Genomic DNA, 17,535 nt, shown 5'->3' with positions numbered 1-17,535 from the left:
TTTAGATTTATACAAGAAACGGTCCAAATAAAACAATATTAAAATAAAAAATTTCACCAGATAAATTCAAGAGTTGATTCATACAATTGTAATGCATTAGAAGTCCTTTTCTTTTTCTTCGTTAGCTCGCACATGCATACCCCCAAAAAATATCCAAAGCTCACCGTTGGAGGAATCAAAACTAAACCAATGAAGCTTTTATGAAAACCACTCAATACAATCAATATAATATTTTCTCAATGTAGATAACAATTTACGCACTGAATTCCACCACCAGCACTCTCCCAATTCCAACAAACATTGGCAGGGAAAAAGGAAAGGAAAAAACAAACTACATAAATAGAAAAAAGAAAAAGGTGAGGAGGGAGTAAAGAATTGAAATCCACTTCTAAAGTTCTCACACGCAAATATACATAATGCACAGCAATGAAGAAGACAACACCCAAAAAGCATAAATATTCACAAAGAACCTGCTAATCATGAACGGCATCAATTGTTTTTCCCGTCCTGGCTTGTGAGATTCGATTTGCATAAATGGTGACCAGCTTCAACTGTGTGCTGTTGAGGCCTTGCAAATATGGCAAGAATGCTTTCCCAAGCATGATATAAATATCCACCAAACAGAAAACAACTGTCTGCAACCATGCACCATTTCCATAAAATAAGCAACAAAACAAACCGGATATAAAGGGAACAAGGGACACGTAAGAATAAACAAACTAGCATTTACTAACGATAACAATATTACCCTTAATCCAAATTCGAAGAATAGAACCAGTCGGATTTATCATTTTCTTCTAATACTAATGTTCAGTTATATTTTATCACTTTGTCAAGAGTAAACAAATATAAAGAAATAATATTAGGACGACGGTGCAATGCAAAGTTCAGGTGCTTAGATCAAATCACCATCATATTCACCAAAATACAAGGTGCTCAACACATGGAAAGCATAAGTAGTTCCAAAAATGATTTTGTTCAAATGAGTCCCTAAAATTAAGTTCGGAAGAGAATGATCATTCTATTCTGTTAATGCATTTGGCATGGCAAATTATGCTGGAATATCGTAGACATGTTTATGATTAGACACAATGTACTTCCAATGGGATGATTGGGCAAGTAGTGACTTTTCAGAGACAGTTGTGGCAGATAGAGATGGTGGTAACTGGTAAGTATGCAAATTAACTTCTTTTATTGGGAGGGGAATTAATTCGGGATTTATTTTTATAAATAAAGGGACACATGATATATGGGTAATATCCTCAATGGAATTATATTACCGGTGCCTCATTTAAGAACTATTCTAAATCTAATCATACCTCAAATACTAGTACTTGTCTTTTTCACATATGCCCTTTTACGAGTCTTTTTCACACTAAGGCAAGACTGAACCTTTTTTGAGACAATAAGTGTTACCCAACTTTATCCTTTATGCTTTCATCCAAGATGTTTCAATTAGTGACGCCGTTGTCTACTTGCCCAAAATATATTTCTTATCAATGTATGAGACACTATTTTATGGTACCAATTCGTTTTAAGTAGGTGCCAAATAGGTTTAAAGCACCAGATTTTCTGTTGGCCAATAAAGTGGTTATAACTACATATACACCACATCACAATGTTCTATGACTGACAAGAAATTATCACTTCAAATTTCAAAAAATATAAGGGATGATGGGCCATAAATTACTGCAGATAAAGGACCCAAAGTACCTTACGAACATCTGCACTTTGGTTTCCAAAAGCTTCGAAAAGAGCAGGTAGAAACGAGGGTAACTGAGCCATCAGTTCCTCCTGAGTGAACCTGCCCACAAGCTGAAGAAAGGAATAATATGATGTTATTTGTTACACAATAAATGTTTATAACGCATAACTAATTAATTTGTGCATAAATATGGATCCCTTCTAAAGAAGAAGGGCATGTAGTAGATGTATGGTACAGATATGGAAATATAGTGAATCCTCTAAGGTTGGATATGATTCGGAGGAGGCTAGAACAGCTCACTGGTTAGATTGAAGCTTCAAGTCCAATTTAAGGATCATTCACTGGTTTATGCTATTTTTTAGCTTCATGTCCAATTTAAGGATCACTCACTGGTTTATGCTATTCATATAATGTAGTAGCTAATTAACATGGAATAGAAAATAAATAAGAAATGAAGGACACTTGAGGGATATATTTTACAAGTATCACCAGGACACTGGTATAGCATATGGGCACAATACCCCCAATATTGAAATATAGCATTGGTTCAATGGCTTATTTCCAAAATAGTAAAAAGGTTGTTCAAGAGACAATTACCTTTGTTAAGCAATTAATGCAAGTGACAAGCATTTTATCATCCTCGGTAACCAGTAGAGGGGCAATAACCTGAAACAGTTTAAACATTGAGCATTAGCTTTTAAGTTAACAAGGTGAAATCCCATTTTCTTTTCCCAAACATTTTACAGGGAATAAGGTGGCTACAGAATTAAAAAATCAAGAAATACATACACTTAGACATCTGAATGGATCATACTGAGATAAAACAATGGTCAGACAGTGCTCTGCTTCATTTGAAACCTGAATAAGGGATGAAAGAAACTGAGACTATAGGAAAAGAAAGGATAAGTAGAAAAGACTAACTAGAATAGGACAACTTCGGCTACCTTAGGAACAATATCTTTTGTAACATAAAGCAGCTTCTCAATTACAATCTCAACTGAATTCTCCAATGCATCTTTCTGCTAAAAATAAATGTAAGCAAAATAAATAATTTTCAAAACTAGAGATTACTTTTTTGATATTATTGAAGTCCAAAATATGCCTTATACTTATAGAGGGAGAAAAATGTATGGTGCCAAGTACTGATAACAGCTGTCTAATAAATGGCTTAAAATGGAATACAAACCTGGTTTTTTAGCATTTCTACTATCAATGAAAGAGCAAGCTCTCTGACTGAGGAATCCGAATCATCCAGTACCTCAAGCACAACTGTCAAAATCTGATTGAAGTACTGCAAGTACACCATAAAATGACCATTACTTAGTGATAAAAAAAATCCAAATATATTGAGCAATTTTGTTAACTAAATCAGACATATTACTCGTATTCAAACAGAAATTATCTATTTATACACCAATTGATTGATTGCGCACAAACAAATAGTCAAAACTCAAGCATTGATACATGTGCTAGATATGAAGGGGTGTACTTAATCCTATATTGCCTATAGAGATATTTAGTGTTTATAACACTTAAGAAACCCTCACTTTATAAACCGGATTTGTGGTTTGGGTTAGACCCCAAGCCCAGATTCTAAGGATACTACGAATGCAGCAACAGAATTATCTACCTGTTAACTCCCCCTTAACTCCAAATTATAAACTAAAAATCTTCCCAATCTGTTCACATTATCTACCTGGTGTGTTACGAATCTTTTTTTTTTGGTGATAGGTGTGTTATGAATCTTGTGATCTTTGATTTTAAGTATTTTGGATGTGATTTGAATGTTGAAGTTTTTATAAATAACTTACGTGTTTTATATGTATATTTATGAACAAATATGCAATACACATAAGTTCGCAAAATTGGTAGGATCTTAACGATCCCAGATTCACGATCTTCTGACCCATCCCTGATCATATGTAGGATCAACCTTGCCTGGAGCATTGGAGCATTAGTCCGTTTAGTCTGTTGTTTCTTCCAAAGCTCCTCTAGACTCTAACAAGTTCTTAAAATTTGAAGGCGAAATTTCCAACAGTTGTCCCGTTAATTCTGAGTCATGTGGTAATATAAATAAGTGTTGATGTTTAGCCTTTTTGTATCAAATCATAATCCTCAATGATAATAAAGCCTTTAATCTTTCTCTCTTCACTTTATATTAAACCCTAAAACTTCAATAAGACTATTCTCTTGTGTTTGTTTGAGGGTTTCTAGAATCATTCCCAGGTAATTTAAAGTGAAAACATTACATTCTCCTGTTTGTTACAATTTTTAGAAAATAGAGAAAAATTCCGCAAAAAAACACCTTAGGCATTATTAATTCCCAAGTAAATAAGATTCCCACAATTATTTCAATCTTTATTCCCATGAAGGGTGGGTATCTTCTCTCTCATGGTATAGGAATTGAAATTATATCCATGTTATAAATAATAAATTCCATTCCCACCTTTTTCTGCTACATATTAAATTATATAAATCTATCCATCAATGTTAAATGCTTCAAAACATGTTTTTGAACTTACCTAGTAATAGAATTTCGATATATGATTTTCCTACGAGTATCATTTTCAAGAATGTTATTTTATATCTTGAAAAACAAACACCGCTTTTGGATATGATTCCATATTTCTTTAAATTTCATCAAAATTAGGAGTCCAATACTGGTATAAAAAATATATTAAGGAATACTCTTCTGAATTAAACCATAATCACAATCTAAAGTATTTATTATTTTCCATATTCCTTACTCATCTTAAAACCCTACAAATTCAATATTGTATGGTTTAAGTGTGATAGCATTCTGTGTCCTTTCCACCATATTTTTCCACCAAGCTTACTTAATTCTAGAAATCGATTATAAGAAAACATCATCTACATGGTTATTTTTTTCGGGCTGTTCGTATACATTTTTTATTGCTTCTGAAACTTTTCACAGCCTTGGACCAATTCATCTCGATTTCAGATTATCCTAAATTAAGTTTAACCCTGGCCATCCTAAATGTTCTCTGGCCCCAACTCTCCCAAATTAAATTTTTGGCCAAGGCTATCCCATATGCAATTTGGTCTTACTATTCTAATTCAGTGATGAATTAACAGTAATTTACACCAGTCTCCCCATTATGAATTATGCCAATGATAACTTCCACTATCTCACAAATAAGTCATGCCAGGATGAATTATTTATGGCAGCTGTGTTACACATCTGGCTCAATTTCAAATTCAAGGTATATTTTTTTGGGTATCCTAAACTTATGGATTTAAATTTTCCAAATATTCCTGGTTATAGAACATTCCAAAGAATCCAAACAGCTCTCCATGTTGTGTGATTTATTTAGGCCTGATTTACACATCAAGCTCAAGTTCAATTTTATTTATGTTTTGTTAAAATCCTGAATTCCTTGCCAAAGAGCTCTTCAGATTAATAATCAGTCCAGCCATCTTGTTTGTCCAGGAACTTACAATAATGAGTCCGATAGCAGAATAAAGGAAGGTTAGCATTAGGTCTATTGTGATGAAACATAACCAGAATTCAAAGTATTTATTTCTCTCTTTCCTCCGTGTATAAAACCCTATAACATCAGTATCAAAGATAGGAATACAAGAAGACTTACTTGTTAAGAAGTGTGGTTGGGCCTAACTCAACCCTACAAAACCAGCTTGTAGGGTGAGGATTGCCCCCACTTATAAAGACATGTTCAGGCCATATATTGTCTGATGTGGGACTCTTAACACACCCCCTCACGCCCAAGACTAGACAACTGGAGCGTGGAAATAAATGGTGGGTGGCCCGATAACGGAAACCATAGAAGGTGGCCCACCGGATCTTAAACGAGGCTCTTGATACCATGTTAAGAAGTGTGGTTGGGCCTAACTCAACCCTACAAAACCGGCTTGTAGGGTGAGGATTGCCCCCACTTATAAAGACATGTTCAGGCCATATATTGTCTGATGTGGGACTCTTAACAATATCAATATTAACTATCCAATAATCAACATTAGTATTTAGTAACAAAACAAAAGGCCAGATTTGATTAATGAAGTTTGATGGATGTTATTAACTTTTTCATTCCAAAATAGAGGTCATTTGATAAATAAGCAATAACAACCAAACATAGGGACAAGAAGAAAGAGAAACGCTCAACATCAAATCAAGCATACCTTGGTCCAAACAGACTCATCATTTGTAGTAGAAGCTTCTAATAACTGTTGAAGTGCAGTCTGTTTACTTGAAACAGGGCTTCCCTCATTAGCATTGGATATCTACGTAGAATAACTATATCTTTTGAGTTTTTATGTCAAACAGTTTATGATACAACTATCAAAATAAACCAAAAAATTGTTAAGCGGGATAAAAATGTATCCACTAGCAGACACTTGTTTTTACAATGTAACTTGACTTGGCTGCTTATAGAGTCTCGAGGCTGATTCTAGAGATTTTGGTTTGTTCCACTGGCACTACTGTAGACAATTTCCCTGCAGCTCATTAACAAGGTTTTGGGAAGGGTGAGGATACAAAGGTTTAATTTTTTTTCTTATGTTCACTCCTACTAGCTGCAGCATAATGCAAAAGATTTAAAAATGACGGTGGCCATTCTTTCTTTTAGATTTTGTGTTCTTGGCTTCCTTGTGGGTTTTATAGCCAACGACAGTTAGGGGATTCTGTTTTTGTTTAGGATAGATGAAAAGGAAAACTTAATCAGGGATTATTCGAGCAGTTAGCTATCTAGTTAGAGGGGTTTAGTTAAGGAACTTATTCATTTATAACTTTTTCCATTGGGTAAACAGAGCCTTGAGGAATTGAGGATAAACCCATTCTCCTTTTATCAGTATTTTGACAAATTGTTTACTTCCTTTGATTATTTGATCAATTTTCCATGACTTGAGCTTGTGATTCTTTTACTTCCTACTTTTTTTACTACATTATGCTGTTCATGGAGAATGGTTCATTTCCTTCAAATTCCTCTCATCCACTCTTTATATCTCCTACGGAATCTTTTGTTTTCAACTAATAGATTTAAAAAACCAACTGGTCCTCCACCAGTAGCACAACTCACCGTATGAAGAATTTGAGGAATGCTGGGCCCAGTGTCTGTCATAGAATTAATCTTTACAGCTTCAGTTGAGTGATAATTAGGTTCCAATGCAGAAGAAAATTCTTCGTCATGTGCATAGCCATCACCAACATCTAAACGATCTAATGACATCAGACCATTAACATCTAGACGAGGAGTTGAAAGACCCTCGAAATTCATTCTACTGTCCACTTGTCCAAGTTGGCTAGATTTAGCGCCAAAATTTTGACCCATTGGATTGACTGAATATGCAAGATCTTTAGGTTTTGAGCTAAGACTGTCCAAATTAGAGTCAGTCTCAAGGTTATGGTCATGATTATGACTATGATCCTCTTTTTCAACAGATGCTGCTGGACCAAGACTGGATTTCAAAAGAGTTGAATCCTGGGAACTCCACTTCCGACCACCATCACTATCTAGGGAACCAACCGAATATCTTCCAAGGTATTGAGTTTTTCTGGAGAAACCAACATACCCATCTTCAGATGATGTTCCTACAACATCAGATGGATCATAGGAAGACTTGGATCGTTGTCGCTCTTTCTTGTTCTGCATATAGTTTATTAGTTCTACTTCAATGCGAGGAGTGTACTGTTTAAGGGCTCGTCTCAAAGAATTTTGTTCTTCCACTGACAAACTCAGAATGAAATTAAGAACTGCAATTGAATCAAAGTGAGTATACACTGATATAATGCAAGTAATAGCTGCTTCTTTAAGCTTGGTATTCTTGTCATGAACCAAAGGGGTTAACTTAGCAAGCCACAATTTTAGTATGCCAATATTAGCCGCGCCTTCTGCATTCATTGTATGCTTGTTAAAGGAATTGATTGCAAATTCAATCACGGCCAATTTAGCCTTTGGAGACCTCTGTTCGTCTAGTGAACGTAACAGTGCAGGTAAGAGAGAATCTACACTGTAAGTTTTGCTAACAACTTCCAATGTTGTTGAACATGGTTGCCTAACAACTTCTTTAGGATCAATTAACCGAGAAAAGACATGTGGTAGTATTCTTTCCATGTAACCCTCAAAAGGCTTTCGACACGCCGGAACAATATCTGTTAGTGTTGAAAGAGCAGCCTGCGCAACTTTATGGTGAGGGTCATCCAAGTGCTGGAAAAACAACTTCATTACCTTCTCAAAATTCTGAACAACTTCTAGAGTTCCCTTTGGACCTTGCTGCAACAATGAGTGAAGATAGTTAAAGGCAGCAACCCTAGAAGACCAGTCAGAACCTGACCTGAGTCCTTCTCTCAAAGCTTCATGAAGAGATGCTGGTCCATCTGTATAACCTGACATCTCTGCAGGAGATAGCTGGTTATCATCAAAACTCCTCCTCCTGCCAGCAGACATACGTCCAGCTACATTCTTTCTCACTAGTGGCCTCTGAAAATTAGGCACATAACTATTATGTGATTCTCTAAAGTTTCCATCTCTGTAAGGGGCATCCAAATACTGCTTATCAGTGTTGTGGTTAGTAAATCGCCTAGCCTCCCTAATGTCACTAATGTCATCAACAGAACTTCTTTCATGTAATCTTTCAGAAGGCCTTCTAGTTGAATATGAGGATAATGATGGTAATGGCTCGGTTTCAACATTACTATGATATGATGACTTGGCAGAATCTTTGGAAGCTTGAATTTGAGTGATTATGTCTGATAAACCCAGACCACCATTCCGGTTACTACCTTTATAGACACCATAAGCAGTAGGTTCTGTTGTTGAAGAGCTTGTCAAATGATTGGATGCAGAGACAGCAGCTGGGAAAGGCGGATCACGAGCCGATGGAGGGTCGACTTCTGCACTAGGGGCAATAAGAGAAAAATTTAGCCGTTCATGAAGAGTTTACAAAAGAAACACACCACTACCACCAACCATCAAATAGTTTAAAGTCCTGAAAATTGAAAATAAAATAAAAATATTTAACAGCCAAGCTTATTTGGTACCTAGATCCAAACTTGATGACCGAAGAGACGATAGATTATGCTTATCAGATATATTCAAGCCTCTAAGCATGCTCTCAATAGCAGTGACCTTCTGTTTGCTTGCGTGCAACACACTTTCCAAACTACGTTCTGTACCCTTACCAAGTGACTTTGCCTGTGAAAGAAGTACGCCAGAGGAGACAGATGTCCCTGATGATAAACTTGAACTTCTATCCATTGCAACAATTGCAGATGTTCCATAACCAGGTGGATTAGACGAAGCAGAGGCTTGACTGGGTAAAGACATCAGTGTACCTCTATCACGAATGGAAGGTGAAGCATGTCGCTTGTGTATTCCTCCATCCTCTTCATTTATTAACTGCAGTTAACATTCACGTTAAGAGATAACTCGAACAACAAAATAAAGGAAGAAAAACACCCTCAAGATCATAAATGTATACCCGTTGAATAACAGGGTCAAAGGATGTAAATAGGCGACGACAACGCTCTGGCCAAGTTTTTGCAAACATTCTGTAGCACATCCTTGCAGTAGACCGTACCTAAAAAAATTTACACAGTAATCATTTGCATGCACATGTACTATAGCAACAGTAATATGGTTGCTATAAACAATGTCATAATGTCAATAATAACTAGAAGCTTTCTGTTTATATATGAAATTTGATAGATAAAAAGGCTTGCTAAATAATACAGTAAACTATCATAGTTTAGACTTTAGAGTAACTGATCTGCATACTGCATGATAATTTATCAAAACATCTTACCAAAAATCATTATAAAATGAAACAGAATAAAAAAAAAAAAACACATTATTTGGACACCTTTTACATAGAAGAATAAAAAATAAAATTAAAAGAATGTGTTACAAATGATAAAAAGCATAGATGTATGCAAGAAAATATGATTTCATGCCTCACCCTAATTTCTTTGTTTGGATAGATAGATTATGGAGGAATAAAACGGCATGGAATATAACAAAATTCCATCGTTTGATTATTTAAAATTGGATGGAGCGGAATGGAATGGAGTGGTATTTATTTCAATTCATCACTTATTACCACCATTTTCTTCCCCTCTGATTTGGGAGGGATAAGAAATTTGTTCCGCTCTGTCATAAAATATCCAAACAAGGGAATGGAACCTCTATTCTGTTCCATCCCACTCCGTTTGTTTTTAAGATATCCAAACAGAGCCTAGGCGACATAACATAACAGCAGGAGAGTAGTGAGTTTCACACAACAGCTTCCTTTTGGATGTTATTTCTCTCTATGTTCATGTTGGAAAAGTAAAACTGATCTAGTCATTACATTTCTGCAAGTGCGGTGCAGGTTTATACACGCATAGCATTGAACAGACCCTTTCTTCGGCGACACAGCATTTTTGCATGAATTTTATTGATACAAATTTTTCAGAATTTTAATTATTCCTAACCAAATGCGGTGAGAGTTGTGAGTTTCACACAACAGCTTCCTTTTGGATGCTTATTTCTCTCTATGTTCATGTTGGAAAAGTAAAACTGATCTAGTCATTACATTTCTGCAAGTGCGGTGCAGGTTTATACACACATAGCATTGAACAGGCCCTTTTCTTCGGCGACACAGCATTTTTGCATGAATTTTATTGATGCATATTTTTCAGAATTTTAATTATTCCTAACCAAATGCGGTGAGAGTAGTGAGTTTCACACAACAACTTCCTTTTGGATGCTTATTTCTCTCTATGTTCATGTTGGAAAAGTAAAACTGATCTAGTCATTAAATTTCTGCATGTGTGGTGCAGGTTTATACACACATAGCATTGAACAGACCAACAGACCCCTTTCTTCGGCGACACAGCTTTTTTGCATGAATTTTATTGATGCAAATTTTTCAGAATTTAAATTATTCCTAACCAAACACACACCCCAACCAAAGTTGTGTAAATTATTATTCATAGCTCAGAGAGAAGAACAGTCCAACGAAAAAGCTAGTCAAATTTACAACTTCAATGCATAAATATTTACTAAATGCCAAATAACCTGAAACTATAATTCTACCTCACTCATTGCATCTGAAACGCAACACTTTATCATATCCTCATATAACTCAGCTGAACGAAGTATTTCTGGTGCATCCGGCCAATGTTCTAGGACCAAAAGAGCATATTCACAACACCTACAATACAAAAAGTTATAAAAACCCAAAAAATTCTTGTATCATTTCAATAGTTGACAATCCATACCTTGCACGAAGTATTGCATTGCGGTCATTTTTAGCACAATCTGCTATACGAGGAAGCACACGAGGAACTTTGCAGTTGCGCAGCATCTGGAAAGATAGATGACAAAGGTGAAAATGAAACAAGTAAAAGACATAAAAAGATGCAAACAATTATATCAGTAGGATTACATTACCGTTTTTATGCAGTTATCTGCAGACTCTGCAATTACAAGCACAGTAATCACAACCAGCTTGAAAAGGACCTGATTATCAGATCAAGAATCAATAGTTTTGAAAGTATCACAATCATGACAACCAAAGATAACTGGTTGAACTTACTGGTATAAACATTTCAGCATATGATTCAAAGTCGCCCAGGAGTTCCTTTGACAAAAAGCACAATAAATGGCAAGCCTATAATACAGTAAACAACAAGCTAAAATTAGATTGGTATTAGTATTAAATATAACAAGAACCTCACCTATGACAAGGTCCACGAATAAATGAACTTTTCACTATAAGATACACAAAGCAAGATTGCTTCAAGCCTTCAACAGAGACAATTCACAAACCTCGGTGTTAAAATAGAAAAGGATGAACAAGAAATCAAACTTTCACCTTGACACGGTACAGTTATTTCTAACTAACAAACATAAACACTATCGTTAAATAATGACAATATAATACAATAAAAATGTTGGATCACCTGCTTTACAATGCTAGATCTTCTGTCTGACAATTGTGTACTTAAAGGTCCGCCAAGTTGCTTCAGGAGTCCACGAAAACAAGCATAATCAGTAGCGCCTGACAAGAAGAGTATTATGAAAATTCAGAAATCATTACAAACCAAAACAAAAAGACAACTCTCCAATCAATTAAAATTACAATAAATGTAGAGCTACTTTCCTTAAATATAGAGAAAATAATTGATTAAGAAAAACATTATCGTTATAGAAAATAGGAAGATACAAGAGGCATGTGGATAAGGCGTGTATTCAGGCTGCGTCACAAAAACTTTATATATAGGCAACTATACACTCTGTAGCATTCACTACATAAGAATATGCTAAGAACATTCTACAATATATTTATAGATTATTCCTACATCATTTAAATAATATTTAAATATCAATATATACAAACAAAGATAACTCAATACATAATAGAAGCATTGAAATGTCGGCTTTGAAATCCCATCAATTTATTGTAGAACTAAGATCCTGATATGCTCCTTTTTAAATGGGACAAAAGTTTACTCTTATCCCTCACAGCTGTAGTTTTTGGTCTTAGGCCCTGTTTGGATAAATAATTTAATTAAGCGCTTTTAGCATAAGAACTTATCATATAAGTGACTAAGTGTTAATAAATATGTTATGTTTATAACAAAAGAGAAAATAAAGTCAAATTATTTGCATATAGGCTAAGAGCTTTTTTCAAAAGTTATCCTGGAGAGCTTATATGAAAATAAGACGAAAACAACTTATGGACATGTCATAAGTTGTTTCCGAAAGTTCTCTCAAACAGTCTAACAAGTGTTTATGCATGTAGATAAGCTTAAATAAGTCAAGCCAAACAAGCCTAATAGAATTTGATTTTCCTTTCTATCATTTATTTATTCAACTTATGTTTCTATCACCCATAAAAACCCAAAACCAAATTCATAAAACATTGCCAATAACATCCTTCAAATTAGTCCTTCAAGTTAAAGATATTCTACAAAAACAACCGTTTGTCCCTCTTAAGAGGCCCGAGACGGGTACAAGTTCTTAATATTGTATTATAAGCATATGAAGATCAGTACACAATCCTGAAAAGGAATTTTGAAACACCAACCTCCTAGAACAAGACCTTCAATTCTCTGCATAGCAGCAATACGAATGGACCAGTCTTTTTCAGGCACAAGGATAGATGCAATCTTCTCAACTTCCCTGATTAACTCCTTATCTGAGTATACCTTGATAGGGTCTATGGGTTTCTCCGTGACATCACCTTCTGCTGCTCATGATTTAACAAATAAAATGCACATTTAAATAGTTCATTAATTAAAGTGTCGCCATCCCAGTTAAGAAGGTATGGATAAGTATTGAAAACATACTTTTGACTATGCAAAGACTTTAACTACATGCAATGTGGAATTCTTTTTTGCAAACTTACAACTAGGAATGTTACTTATCTCTTCTGAAGTTTGAACCATATCATTCCCCCTTCAATCATTTTATTCCAAGTTTCACCACTAAAATAATCTAAGTTTTTACACATTCTGCACTTACATCTCATGTCAATCTTTTCACAAGTGCAGAAGAAAATATCCACCATTTGACAACTAAAAGTAGGCGGACCCCTGGCAAAGGGTAATTAAAGCTAAAGGTAGAATCCCAATTATCATGCAGGCATAACTTGTGGAGTTACCCAAGGATGCACGTAAGCTACAGTATCCCAAAATTCCAAAAAGAAATTGACGCAAATAAACAAAAGGAAAATCAACACAGCCAGTGCCAATTGAAATAACATCCCATATCATCAAAACTAAAAGCTCTAACATTAAGTTATGAGAGCTTCAATGATAAGATAGAGAAGGAAATAAACTAGTATAAACTCAAACCCAAAAATGGGATCTACTAAACAAACACGTCCCCTCTTCACATATACAGCATCATAAAATTTTGAAAGTATGCCCCGGTAATGTCATTATCATGCAACTATCTCAAACGAACAATTTTTCATAAAGCTAAGAAAATATATACAATTATTTAACCTGTAAAAGAGGAAAATCATGCATAAGATAAATCCGCAATGTGTGTATAAAATTGTATTGATACTAAATTAACATAGAAATGTTTGTGATCAAAGAATTGCAGATATTCTAACCTCCAAAAAGAGAGGCTTCCCTTGAAGAACTTTTCGCCTTTGGACTACTTTTCTTGGGATTCAAAGGCTTAATTTCTCCACTAACATAACCACTTTGAATACCATTTGAAGAGCGAACATTTGGTTGAATCCCCTCGAGCCTGGCATTAATATCTTTCACCTGAAACCAAAATGATGCAACGGTATGGATGTATAATTAATAAACTCACACAATAGCTGACATTAAAATGTAAATCGACCTTCAAAGGTCCAAATCCATAAGTTTAAATGTGTTTGTGTGGGTAGATATTTATAAGAAAAAAACAGTCGGGAAATCAATTCTTGTTTGACATATACCAAAGATGAAGGAAGATTGTAGCGGTGAAGCTCATCACGAAATTGAGGTCCAGCTTGTTTATACATTTCCTGTAAAAGAGAATGTCAAAGAAATGCACTAACAGTAACATTCACTGTGTTTAAATAACCACAATTGCTAGCCTCAGGAGCTGGGTATATTGCATCATGATAAAATTTCCGAAGTGTCAAATAAAATAAGATAAACGTAATCGAGTTGTTTATGATATGCAGAACAAGCAAATTTCCATCAATGGATAAGTTCAAACTTTCAAAAGAACAAATCAGCACCAGATCCATTCTCAATATTAAAGCAATGAAATTCACATGCAACAGGCCTTGAAAAATAACATAAATTTTAGTAAACAAAATATGCTTTGAGATTATAGAATAACCAAAAACCATAACTTAGCATAATTCAAAGATCCAACCATGTCCTACATTATACCCACTTCCATATTTTTATTCTTCTATATCTATGTCATTGGTTTAATTTTTTCATCTAAAAGCAAAAAGCAATACTAGCAATTATTTTTTTACTTTTAGCTAAAATTAAGATTATGAAAATTTAAAATTAACTATTGATTTGATATGGCATAACCCTTTTTAGTAGCTAACATAAACTCAATAATGCCATTGGCACCTAACCCTTTAGTTAAAATATACAATACAAAATAAGCCATACTTACCTCAATGCACAAAATAGCAGCTTCCCTAACAGCAAGATTTGGGTCACTCAGCAACTGCAAAACCTGACAATTGATCATGTATTGGAAGGAATTAGTATCAGATCCTACAACTATTTAATCGTACGAAGAAAGACGCTGCTTATTTGTAAAAGTTAATACAGGAGGTAGGATAGCCCGTTGAAGTGGAAGTTCGGTAGATGAAAATAGATTTATTGCAGATGTTACAGTTCTAGTAAATTCCTCTCTGACTCTCCAGCTTTTATGCGCCCAAGCTGAGGATCCTGCTCTTTCAACAATTATTGTAGGAGAAGAAACCTGCAAATAACAATAATATTTGAAAATGAATGCCAAAATAAAGGTACAAAAAAAAATCATTTTCAGAATGCAAGCAGAACAGAACATAAACTCCAGAATACACATGAAACGTTGTGCATTTTACTATTAGGGAGAGATGCAGCATGGCAGCATAAAAGAAACACTCAACCTTCAAAAAGGTCAAACAGTAGATAAATCCAACTTTGACAGACTGTCCATGTGAAACTACATTCATTTGGTGATAAATTACAAGCTTATACATATTACCTAGTGATATTGATGGCTATGCTTTCTACATTATGCAATAAATCAAGTGGATCTATAAGACATAGCAATTCTACCTTCCAGATTAACCTGTTCGCCATATGCCATATTAGAAACGATTATTTTCCCTAAACAGTCACTCTGTAGCTACATATTTTTTGTAAACTTAATAGAGAGCATGGCTATCAATATCACTGGGTAATATGCACAAGACAAATTTAATTTTTACAGAAAATGAAATCCTGCGTGCATTTTCTTCTGCAACGTTACTTGAAGACATTTACTTAAGTGTTTCGTATTGCTCATCTGGAATTAGATACAGTAAAAAAAGTTACAAAATAATAATTCAATGGTCTAACATTAATTATTTTATTGTGGTTAGAGACAAAACAATTTAAAACACGATTCTAGAGTGTATTTTCTGTGATGAAGCTATGAATCATATCGTGGAATTTCGATAGAACCTTTAATTAATGAAGAGAAGAACTCAAAATGATCCTAATGACGTCCTCAACTACAATTGAAGACCTAATTAATGAAGAGAACAGCTCAAAATGACCCTAAAGAACCTTTAATTAATGAAGGGAACAACTCAAAATGATCCGAAAGACGTCCTCCACTACAATTTAAGACCTAACCGTGCTAATTAAATCAAGAAAACATAGTACTAGCCAATAATTTCAAACAAGCGACACAACACAATCCGCTTTATCCCACTAAGTGAGATCATCTGAATGAATCAACTTCCGTCATAATTTTCTATTCAGAACCACGAGTCTCCACTCGATATACTCAACCAAACAATTAAGAATAAAAACTTTCATGCAAATTTTCTAACAATTTAGACGCCGTGGAGTCTCCACTCGAGTATACTCAAACTTATCCATAATAATTTTCCACCGTTAATTACCACTCAAATTTGAATTAAAATTCAATTAAAGGTAAAATCAAGTAAGGTCAGCACTATGGCATCGATAACAAAGAGTAAAAGTTAAACCTCCATGAGTGTGAGAAGCAATCGCCGCGCAGCATCACGGACAGGCTGTTTAGCATCACCGAGACGGTCAACAACGGCCGGAAGAAGAGCGTTAAAGTGAAGCTTAAAATGCTCGCCGGAGAGAACAACCGCGGAGGCGAGAGACTGAAGTGCGCCCTGAGATACACGGAAGTTGTTATCCTTCAAAAGATCGATGCAGGAATCAACGAGCGAAGTAACTTCAGAAGAGGTGAGACTCTTTCTAGAAGCTTCTAGAAGTTGGTAGAGACGCTCCACACCGGCCATCCTTTCTTTGGTGTCCTTGGCGCGTGTGAGTTCCAACGCTTCCTCCATTTTGGATCTGTTTCAGATCTGTTGTTAGTTTGAAAAGTTGCGGTTGCGGTTGCGGTTAAAGGGAGAAAATGAATTTGGAAGGACGTTAGAGAAACGGGGAAAGGATGGAGAATTGGAAACCGGTGTGAGATTGGTTGTTTGCCGCTTAATTTAGCGGAGCCGTCAAATTCAAGAGAAAGAGAAATACTGGCACGAGAGAGACAGTGGAGAGAGAGAGATGCTGATGAATGAAATTGAAAGGAAAATGCACACTATGCTTTGTGTTGTGTTATGCTGTTGCGGGTGTGGTTGTGGAAAATTTTACCATTCTTCTACTTTGAATTTACCCTTTGTACCACTGTTGCTCACGTAACTGATTGCTTTACGCTGTATAATGTATTGGTATTTGGTAACAAAATTGTTGAAATACCGACGACTTCATGCTAAGTGTTATGATCTCTTAACACGAAATTTGAATTATTACGGATTTCATTCTTCTAAAAATTAGGGTGCGAAAAGCAAAAAAAAAATTGTTAAAATAAAAATTAGGAAGACCTTTTTAAAAAATACCCGCTTCATCTTATCTTTATGCTTTTTGTAAATTAAAAAAATATATAGCTTTTATAAAAGTAAATAAATAAACAATTGAATTAAGGTTAAATATGTTGTTGTCCTTTTTAAATATCTTAAATTTGTCTTATTTTAGTTTTTATAAAATTATTTTTGCATAATGTTAGTCCTTCTATAGAGATTAAAATTACGTGTTTAAATAATTTTGTAGAGACTAAAACATGACTTTTTTTATAAAGATTAAAAGTTAAATTTGGCAATTTTGTAGC

The 17,535-nt window shown here is 34.8% G+C and overlaps 1 protein-coding gene across 3 annotated transcripts; it reads right to left on the bottom strand.

The window, feature by feature from the left end:
* Positions 1 to 196: 196 nt before the first annotated feature.
* Positions 197 to 17,084, bottom strand: LOC131622332 (CLIP-associated protein-like). 3 transcript variants are annotated; one of them, XM_058893365.1, is made up of 21 exons: positions 16,385 to 17,084; positions 14,968 to 15,123; positions 14,809 to 14,871; positions 14,123 to 14,191; positions 13,787 to 13,946; positions 12,752 to 12,910; positions 11,625 to 11,722; positions 11,258 to 11,332; positions 11,113 to 11,181; positions 10,941 to 11,026; positions 10,756 to 10,873; positions 9,161 to 9,259; positions 8,721 to 9,078; positions 6,760 to 8,573; positions 5,864 to 5,965; positions 2,892 to 2,996; positions 2,650 to 2,727; positions 2,495 to 2,563; positions 2,303 to 2,371; positions 1,714 to 1,815; positions 197 to 635 (listed from the first exon to the last, which is right to left on the bottom strand). In XM_058893365.1, exons 1-21 carry the CDS (start codon positions 16,715 to 16,717, stop codon positions 474 to 476), a joined length of 4,344 nt encoding a protein of 1,447 aa, XP_058749348.1. In that variant the 5' UTR covers positions 16,718 to 17,084; the 3' UTR covers positions 197 to 473. The 3 variants fall into 3 exon arrangements, with proteins under 3 accessions (XP_058749348.1, XP_058749346.1, XP_058749347.1); XM_058893363.1 differs by having other exon boundaries at positions 12,752 to 12,913; positions 16,385 to 17,082; XM_058893364.1 differs by having other exon boundaries at positions 2,650 to 2,724; positions 12,752 to 12,913; positions 16,385 to 17,081.
* Between the last annotated feature and the right edge of the window lie 451 nt (positions 17,085 to 17,535).

This window comes from Vicia villosa, unplaced genomic scaffold, assembly GCF_029867415.1.
Source record: "Vicia villosa cultivar HV-30 ecotype Madison, WI unplaced genomic scaffold, Vvil1.0 ctg.000029F_1_1_1, whole genome shotgun sequence".
NCBI classification, from domain to species: Eukaryota; Viridiplantae; Streptophyta; class Magnoliopsida; order Fabales; family Fabaceae; genus Vicia; species Vicia villosa.
This window is presented reverse-complemented; position numbering and strand designations above follow the sequence as displayed.

Coding starts and splice junctions, on each gene's coding strand:
- LOC131622332 (XM_058893363.1), bottom strand. CDS start 16,717: ATGGAGGAAGCGTTGGAACTCACACGCGCCAAGGACACCAAAGAAAGG. Junction 10,874..10,940: donor AATGCAATACTTCGTGCAAG/GTATGGATTGTC, acceptor TTTGTATTGTAG/GTGTTGTGAATATGCTCTTT. Junction 1,816..2,302: donor GCATTAATTGCTTAACAAAG/GTAATTGTCTCT, acceptor TCCTTTCTTCAG/CTTGTGGGCAGGTTCACTCA.